The 8,713-nt window shown below is 44.5% G+C and overlaps 1 protein-coding gene across 1 annotated transcript in view; it reads left to right on the top strand.

The window, feature by feature from the left end:
- The first annotated feature begins 1,028 nt into the window (after positions 1 to 1,028).
- LOC137325560 (pre-B-cell leukemia transcription factor 1-like) overlaps positions 1,029 to 8,713 on the top strand; it is a 678,362-nt gene continuing 670,677 nt past the window's right edge. Inside the window, exons 1-2 of the mRNA XM_067990804.1 lie at positions 1,029 to 1,479; positions 1,663 to 1,736. Of these exons, the coding sequence (XP_067846905.1) occupies positions 1,307 to 1,479; positions 1,663 to 1,736 (247 nt within the window). The 5' untranslated portion in view covers positions 1,029 to 1,306. The remainder of the gene's footprint in view (positions 1,480 to 1,662; positions 1,737 to 8,713) is intronic.

Below are 8,713 nucleotides of genomic sequence, written 5' to 3'. Positions count from 1 at the left end.
CTGCCTGGGCCCTAAGCTCTGGAATTCCCTCCCTAAACCTCTCCGCCTCTCTCTCTCTCCTCCTTTAAGACGCTCTTTAGAAGCTTCATCTTCCAACAAGCTTTTGGTCACCTGTCCTAATATCTCCTTATGTGACTCGGTGTCAAATTTTGTCTGATAACGCTCCTGTGAAGTTCCTTGGGACGGTATATAAATGCAAGCTGTTGCTTGATGAGATGAGATAAGGCACTATCTATGGGCGGGTTCATTCCTTTTTGGATAGAAATGTGAGGACGCTGGAATTCCCATTCTGCCCCCAAACCCTACACCCCAGTCGACCCAATAGTCCACTCCAGTTTGAAAACCAATGTCGGGGATGGCTTTATTTCCCCGTCTTTACAAACTTTCTGCTTTATTCAGCTCGAAAGCAAACATATGTGTGGAGCAGCCCAGCTCCCTTGACAATCTTGATTCTTTTTTGTTTTGATTGTTTGAAATGATGCACTCCAACCCTGACGTCAGTGCCTTTGGTTTCCCCCCCCCTCTTCGACGTCAGAGGACGACTGAGTGGGCGGGGCCTATGTTCCTTTCCAGCTGTCAATCAGAGGGTAAAGAGAGAGAGAGAGAGAGAGGAGGGGGGAGGAGCCAGGGCTGCTGTCAGTTTCAAAGCCAGCACCAAAAAAAAAACAAAGGCAAAGCACCAGCAAGAAAGGGGCGAGCAGCTGGAGCCAGGAGAGGGGCTGGCAGAGAGAAGGCAGCCGCCGCCGCCACTACAACTAGCACCTTCCCAGTACTGCAAGCCTGTGATCTCCACCTCCCCAGCCTCAAACACACACACACAGGCACAGTTACTTCTGTGCAACTGTTTGCTTAATCCTCTCTCTTTCTCTTTCTCTGCTGCTCTTGGACTGGTTTCTGCAGCTCTGGGGTATTTTTTTTTCTCTCTCTCTCTCTCTTTCATGTGACTTTGCATTTTAAAAGCAAAACCTTTCATTATATAGCAACCAAAAAGGGGGGAGCTTCTTTCTGAGCTTGCATTGGAGCAGAGAACAAGAGAGCGACACACACACAACACATACACAGAGAGGGAGAGGGAGAGCGAAGGAAGGATAGGACTGGGAGCAAAGGTTTTAGGGGGATCGAGCCCCTTTCTCCCAGCCTAGTTATCTCCCCCCCCCATCAGTGCCTCCTCCTGCAAAGGTTAAGTAGGCGGAGGGGGGGTCTTTGATCCTCCGCGCTGGCTCTACCTGGCTCCGTCGTGTCCGTTCTGTCCGAAGGAGGCTTATTTCTTGGCGGGTACAGAGAGAGACCGAGCAAGAGGTTCGAGATGGAAGACCAGTCCAGGCTCCGTCATCCCCACGCCGGGGTCAGCATCCCGGGGCTGCCCCAGCACATGCAGGACAGCGGGGGAGAGGCCGAGGGCAGGAAACAGGACATTGGAGACATCTTACAGCAGATAATGACCATCACAGACCAAAGCCTGGATGAGGCGCAGGCACGGTGAGTTAAGGGAGAGAGGGAGAAAGCAGATTTGTGTGTGTGTGTGTGTGTGTGTTACATATATTCACTGTCATAGTCTAACAATATGTGATAAGAGTACAGCTCCATCAATCCACTCTTAAAACAAACTCAGATTTAAATATATACGAGGCAGTAAATGATTATTATCAATTTGTATTGCAGGAAACACGCTTTGAATTGCCACAGGATGAAGCCGGCTCTCTTCAACGTGCTTTGTGAGATTAAAGAGAAAACAGGTCAGGGAACTGTTTTTTTGTTTGTTTGGTTTTTGACATCTCTACTCCCGGAGTTGTTCTCTGGCAGTTTGTTTTATTTGTCTGCAATGTGTAAGGAGCCCGGGGTATGTAGGTCACACGGTGATCTACACGCGATCCATGCACACTTTCGTGTCTTATTGCAGCCAGTTCCAGGGCTCAGTCTCTACACCGAAGGCTGAATGTGATAAAGAGGAAAAAAGTTGTTGGTCGGAAGACCAGGGGTTTGGGGTGGGTGTGTGTGTGTGGGGGGATTGGGGAGGATGGGGAAGGGGAGTCGGGGGACGAACTGCTGGTGATCACACCCACAACTGTCAGACATCAGGCTGTTTTATTTTTTGTTTTAAAGAGAACTTTTCGGAAAGCACGTCATGTGGAATTAATGTATACATAAACTTTCAAGGGTTAAAAAAGTTCCAATTGCTGCACTGTTTAACAATTAGTCTTGTTTTTATTGTTCATTCGCGTTTGCCCTGGTCGCTAAGTGTGAGTTACCGGTTGTTTGGGTGTGTAACTGACCTCTGGTTAATTTCACGGAATCTAACCGGTTAAAGGGGGAAAGGGCCAGTTCCTCTCGATTTGTGTCATTGTTTTAAAATAATGAAGAGGATGTGTTTTTTTTTTCTTTGCTGGTTTTCAAAAGATGGATTTGAACGCTGGTCTGAGGAGATTATTTTTGAATGCTGTGTTTTTAGAGGTAGGGATTCACATCGGCAGAAGAGGGGACCGGGCAGAGTGAAAAGCTAGTCTAAATGTTGGCAGACAGTGCTGGGGGAGGGAGAGAAGGCAATGCCATCCACTGCTTGCTTCCAGAAAACATGGTGTAATTTTTGTTGTTGCGATATATACATAAACAGATACATATGATATATGTATATCGTACGACATATATGTTATGTGTACCATATATGTACGTCCAGTGCATACATGTATATATGTGCTGTGTATATATGTATATCATGTGATAGATTTGATGTGTGTATCATATGATCTATGTGCTGTCTATATATCATATATGTGATTTGTATATATGTATATCATATGATCTATGTGCTGTGTGTATATGTATATTGTATGATATATGTAATGTGTTTATGTATATCATGATAGACGTGATGCATGTATATATGTATATAATACAATATATGTGCTGTGCTCATATGAATATCATATGATATATGTGCTGTGCACAAAAGTATATAATGTGATATACATGATGTGTATATATGTATATATGTCTATCATATGATGCACATTATGTGTGTACATGTCTATCATATGATGCACATTATGTGTGTACATGTCTATCATATGATGCACATGATGTGTGTACATGTCTATCATATGATGCACATGATGTGTGTACATGTCTATCATATGATGCACATGATGTGTGTACATGTCTATCATATGATGCACATGATGTGTGTACATGTCTATCATATGATGCACATGATGTGTGTACATGTCTATCATATGATGCACATGATGTGTGTACATGTCTATCATATGATGCACATGATGTGTGTACATGTCTATCATATGATGCACATGATGTGTGTACATGTCTATCATATGATGCACATGATGTGTGTACATGTCTATCATATGATGCACATGATGTGTGTACATGTCTATCATATGATGCACATGATGTGTGTACATGTCTATCATATGATGCACATGATGTGTGTACATGTCTATCATATGATGCACATGATGTGTGTACATGTCTATCTTATGATGCACATGATGTGTGTATATGTATATCATATGATGTACATGATGTGTGTACATCTATATCATGATATATATGTTATATCATATGAAATAATCTATGGAGAATGATCGATTTCTAATATCACTGAAAGATCCTGAAATGCGTGTTATCAGTCCAATATTCCTATTTCATTCGGTGTGGTTATCTGAACATGTTGATGGGAAAGCTGCACAGGAAGATTTTTTGTAAAATCTATCTACCTATTTATCGTAGACGTATCTATACTTAGTGAGAGGGGAGCCGAGGTAGCGATCGTCTCTGAATTCCGCAGGCTGACAAACTGCTCAGAAGCTTTGATCTTGCACCTTAAGACATCTCTGAACCCCTTGCCGCCTGAACCCCAAGGGCCCTGGGGGGTGTGGGGGGGGGGGGGTCCTTCAATAATATCATTTCATGCAGCTCAGAGATCAAAACATCAAAACAGAGCAGGTTCGTCAGCATTGGAGAAGAGGACAGAGAGCAATTGTGTCTTGAGTTGGTACAAAGGGTCCTCACTTAAAACATTAACCTGTCTGTCCTCTTCTCAGGTGCTGACAGACCCACTCTGTATTTCAGACACTCTCTGTGATTTTTAAATGTCAGCTTTCTAGTATGGCCAGTGTTTTTTTTTTGGTTGCTTGTTATCTTATATCAGAGGCCTTGATTTACTGTGTACCGAATAAAGTCACATTTATCACATGGGGATGCTGCGATTCTCAACAGTATTTGTTTGGGAGATCACGCTGCACTATATCAAATATTTCCTATGTAAACGAGTGGCCCTGCTCCTTGATGAAGGAAGGACCTTTGTGAGTGATGTTATTTCATCTGAACGTGTTCACAGGCTGGTTTGCTCTTTGTGACAGTGATTATTATTATTATTTAGCAGACTGGAATGGGTCGTTTATAGTGGAGCATTTAGTGGCACTGCCTTATTAGATAAGATCGAGTGCTGGATAAGGCTCAGTGCTTTATACAATTAAAAGCACTGCAGGAGGGATGGGATGTAATGTCCTGGAAAAATTTGGCTGTCAAATTTGGAAAAGAAAACAGGAACAGTGCACCCCCGGTGGTTGTGTTGGTAAAGGCAGTGCGCTGTCAGATGCCCCCAATCGGTGCTGGATTTTAGCAGCAGTTTGAGTGCTACAGTCGGCATCAGTGTCTCTGAGTTACGGAGGAGTACAATCAGCCAAGTTCTCACTCGAGGGGCCGAATGGCCCGCTTCTCTCCCACTGTACGCTTGTGATCTCTGTCCAAGGACCCTCCCCGCCCCGCCCCGACCCACTCCCCCTACTTTGCTGCAAAAGCACCAGAACTCGGACGTTGAGCGATGGATGACAAGAGCCGCTCCTCATGATCGAATAGCCGACAAACGCACAGGCTCCCGCGCAAAGAACGGGCGAGGGGAGGGTTGCTGGTGCCTGTGGAACCATAGCCCAACACGAGGAGTCGGTGCCTCGGAGTTGGGGGGGGGGGAGGGTGGGGAGGAGTCAGGAAGGGAGAAAATTAGATGGAAGAAAGCCATATTGGTTTGGCTGCTTGTGTACCATGGATTGCCGGACAATATAACAAAGGAGCAGTCCAATTTCAAAAACTGCTTCTGTCAAACAACATCACTGACTAGGCCCTAGCCTCCAGACCACTTGTACCTTTCTACCTGTATCTTGTTGCTGCTTTGGTTTGAATCAGATGTTTAATTTTTAATACAAGTGCCTATAAATAAATGAACTTTGCCCTTCTAATTATAGCCCTTTCCAGGCAGACAGCTCGGCAGCTCTCTGTCACCCCTTTAAACTCACCGCAAGTTTAAAAGCGTCAGCTGGGACTTTGAACCGAGGCCCCCACTTGCCTGTACAGGTGGATGTTAAGGACTCCTTGGCATCATGTGGAGAAGAGCAAGGGGAGTTCTCCCGGAGTCCTGGCCAGCATTCCTCCCTCAACCAACTCCACCGAAAACCCATTAACCAGCCATTCATCTCAGTTACATAGAATCACATCAAATGTACAGCACAGAAACGGGCCATTCGACCCATCTGGCCTATGCTGGTGTTGATGCTCCACATGAACCTCCTTCCACCTTATTTCATCTAACCCTATTAACTGTCTATGTCCTTCTATTCCTTTCTCCCTCATGTACTTATCTAGCTTCCCCTTCAACGCATCTATGTTTGCTGTTTAGTGGAAGCTTGCTGTGCGCAAAAATGGCTGCTACAAAAACAGTCGCTGCACTTCAGTGATACTGTACTCTATGAGATGCTTTTGACAGCGCGTCGTGTTGTCAGTGTTATTATGTTCGCCTGTATTTTCCTTGCAACACACTGTATATTTCCTTCCACACTCCGGAATCAGTTCGAACAAGATTGGGCATCATTTCGAAGTTTCCAGCGATTGTACAATAGTTGTTGCTTCCCTTTGAACATCTATGGAGAAAGAAAGAAAGAACCTGTATTTCTATAGCGTCTTTCACAACCTCAGGACGTCCCAAAACACTTTTCAACCAATTTTGAAGTGTAGTCACTGTTGTAGGGAAATGCGGCAGCCAATTTGGGCACAGCAAGGTCCCACAAACAGCAAATGAGATAGTCTGTTTTTAGTGATAAGGAATAAATGTTGGCCACGATACAGGGGAGAACCGGGGAGACTCATTTTCAAAAGGCCTTGGATAATTGTCGACTCATGATTAAAGACAAAGCATGTGGAGCGAGGGGACAGGTAGCAGAATGGATAGGAAGCTGGTTACAAAACAGAAAAGAGAGAGTAGGGGTTATGGATAGCCACTCAGACTGGCAAAAGGTGGGAAGTGGTGTTCCACAGGGATCGGTGCTGGGACCACTGTTCACAATTTACATCAACGATTTGGACTCGGGAATCGAATTTCAAAATTTGCGATGACACCAAAGTATTGTAAATACAAAGGAAGAATGTGTCAAAATGCAAGAGGAAATTAATAAACTTGCAGAATGGGCGTATAATTTGCAAATTAATTTTAATATAGATAAGTGTAAAGTGGTGCAATTTGGTAGGAAGAATAAGAAGGCCACATACTGCTTGGATAATAGTCTCAATGGGATAGAGGAGCAAAGGGATCTGGGGATACAGATACACAAATCACTAAAAGTAGCGACGCAGGTTAATAAGGCCATTATAAAAAGCAAACCAAGCACTGGGGTTCATTTCTAGAGGGATAGAATTGAAAAGCAGAGAAGTTATGTTAAACTTGTATCAAACCTTGGTCAGACCACAGTGGAGTATTGTGCACAGTCCTGGCCTCCATATTATAAAAAGGATATAGAGTCATGGGAGAGGATGCAAAAAAAGATTCACAAGGATGATAGCAGAACTGAGAGGGTTTACTTATCAGGAAAAGCTGAACAGGCTGAGGCTCTTTTCTCTAGAAAAGAGAAGACTAAGGGGTGACCTGATAGAGGTTTTTAAGATAATGATAGGATTTGAAAGGGTAGACGTAGAGAAAATGTTTCCACTTGTGGGGGAGACCAGAACTAGAGGTCATCAATATCAAAAAGTCGCTAATAAATCCAATAGGGAATTCAGGAGAAACTTCTTTACCCAGAGAGTGGTGAGAATATGGAACTCGTCACCACAAGGAGTAGTTGAAGCAAATAGCATTGATGCATTTAAGGGGAAGCTGGATAAACACATGAGGGAGAAAGGAATAGAAGGATATGTTGATAGGGTAAGATGAAGTAGGGAGGGAGGAGCCTCGAGTGGAGCATAAACACCGGCTTAGACCAGTTGGGCCAAATGGCCTGTTTCTAGCTGTAGTTTCAATGTAACTCCCCTGCTCTTTTTCGAATAGTGCCCAGAGACCTTACTTCCACCTGAGAGGGCAGACGGAGCTTTGGTTTAATGTCTCATCCAAAAGACGGTACCTCCGACAGTGCAGCACTCCCTCAGCATTGCACTGGGAGCGTCAGCCTAGATTCTGTGTTCAAGTCTCTGACTCAGAGGCGAGAGTGTTATCCACTGAGCCATGGCTGAAGTCCTTTTACATAGAGGACCTTTACATGAGGCGGGGAGGGAGGGGGTGGACTATAAGCTCCTCACCACCCTGCGCACCCCCCCCCCATCTGTTTGAGAACCCCTACCTACTCGTTGCCAGCCCATTGCATGTTATATATATGTTGTGTACGTGCCACTGAGGTCATCTCTCCTAGTGATTACCTTCCTTCATAATCAGCTCCAAGTACTCAAAAAGATCTCTGGCTGGTTCATTTCATCAGTGGGAAATTGAGCAGAAATCAGCGGCGATGATTTCAGATGGTTTGAGAGGAGCCGTGGGGGGAAAGGTGGGTGGGGGAGAGAGAGCCGGATGTGGGAGAGAGCTCAACCCGTCGTCTCCTGGCTGGGAGGTGGCGGAGGGGCAGTCGATGAGGGGGCCGTCATCAGCTTCCTCTCCCCCCCCCCCCCCTCTCGATTGGAAGTGACAAAAAGAGATAATTGGAGATGGATGCAGTTTCGGAGTCTGTGACAGTCAATGGTGTTCACTCTCCTGGTTCTCTCATTCTCTGTTTCTTTCCCTCTATCTCTCTCTCTTTCTTTCTCTCTCTCCTTTTCTCACGCACTTCCTATCATTCTTTCCCTCGATTTGGTTTTCCCTTTCTATCCCTGTTTCTCTTTCTCTGCCCCACACTGTGTCTCGTTCTCTCTTATTTTTTTCTTTCTCGTGTGTGTGTGTGTGTGTGTGTGTCTTTCTTTTTCCCGCTGTGCTATGTATTATTTCTCTCCCTGTCCCCTGTCTCTCCAGCTGATAATTTTGTCCCACCTAATTTGCCTCGACTCTAAGATGACTTGTACCTGAATCTGCAGGTTGAATGACATTCCATTTCATCGTTAACCAGCACAAAATCCAATTATTTTCTGTGGGATCCAGTGACTATATCTTTTTAATAAAATTTGGTTGCGCCTCACAATCTTTGTTTCCTTTTTCAAAATACCTTCTACCCTTCCTGTCTCTCTTTTTCTTTCATTCACTGGGACAAATTTCACTGAAAAAGAAAACACATACAAAATAAACAGCTGGGTGGGAAATAATTGGACCCCAATGTCCTTAAGGGACAATTCTGTTTGTTCAGTTCTTTGATGAATGACACCTAATACGCGTGGAGATTTTTAATGAGATGAGACTGTGATGTTTCGAAGACAGTAGATACAGTGAGATACAGATAAGAGCACAGCATCT

The sequence above is a fragment of the Heptranchias perlo genome, chromosome 9, assembly GCF_035084215.1.
Source record: "Heptranchias perlo isolate sHepPer1 chromosome 9, sHepPer1.hap1, whole genome shotgun sequence".
Classification (NCBI taxonomy): Eukaryota; Metazoa; Chordata; class Chondrichthyes; order Hexanchiformes; family Hexanchidae; genus Heptranchias; species Heptranchias perlo.
This window is presented reverse-complemented; position numbering and strand designations above follow the sequence as displayed.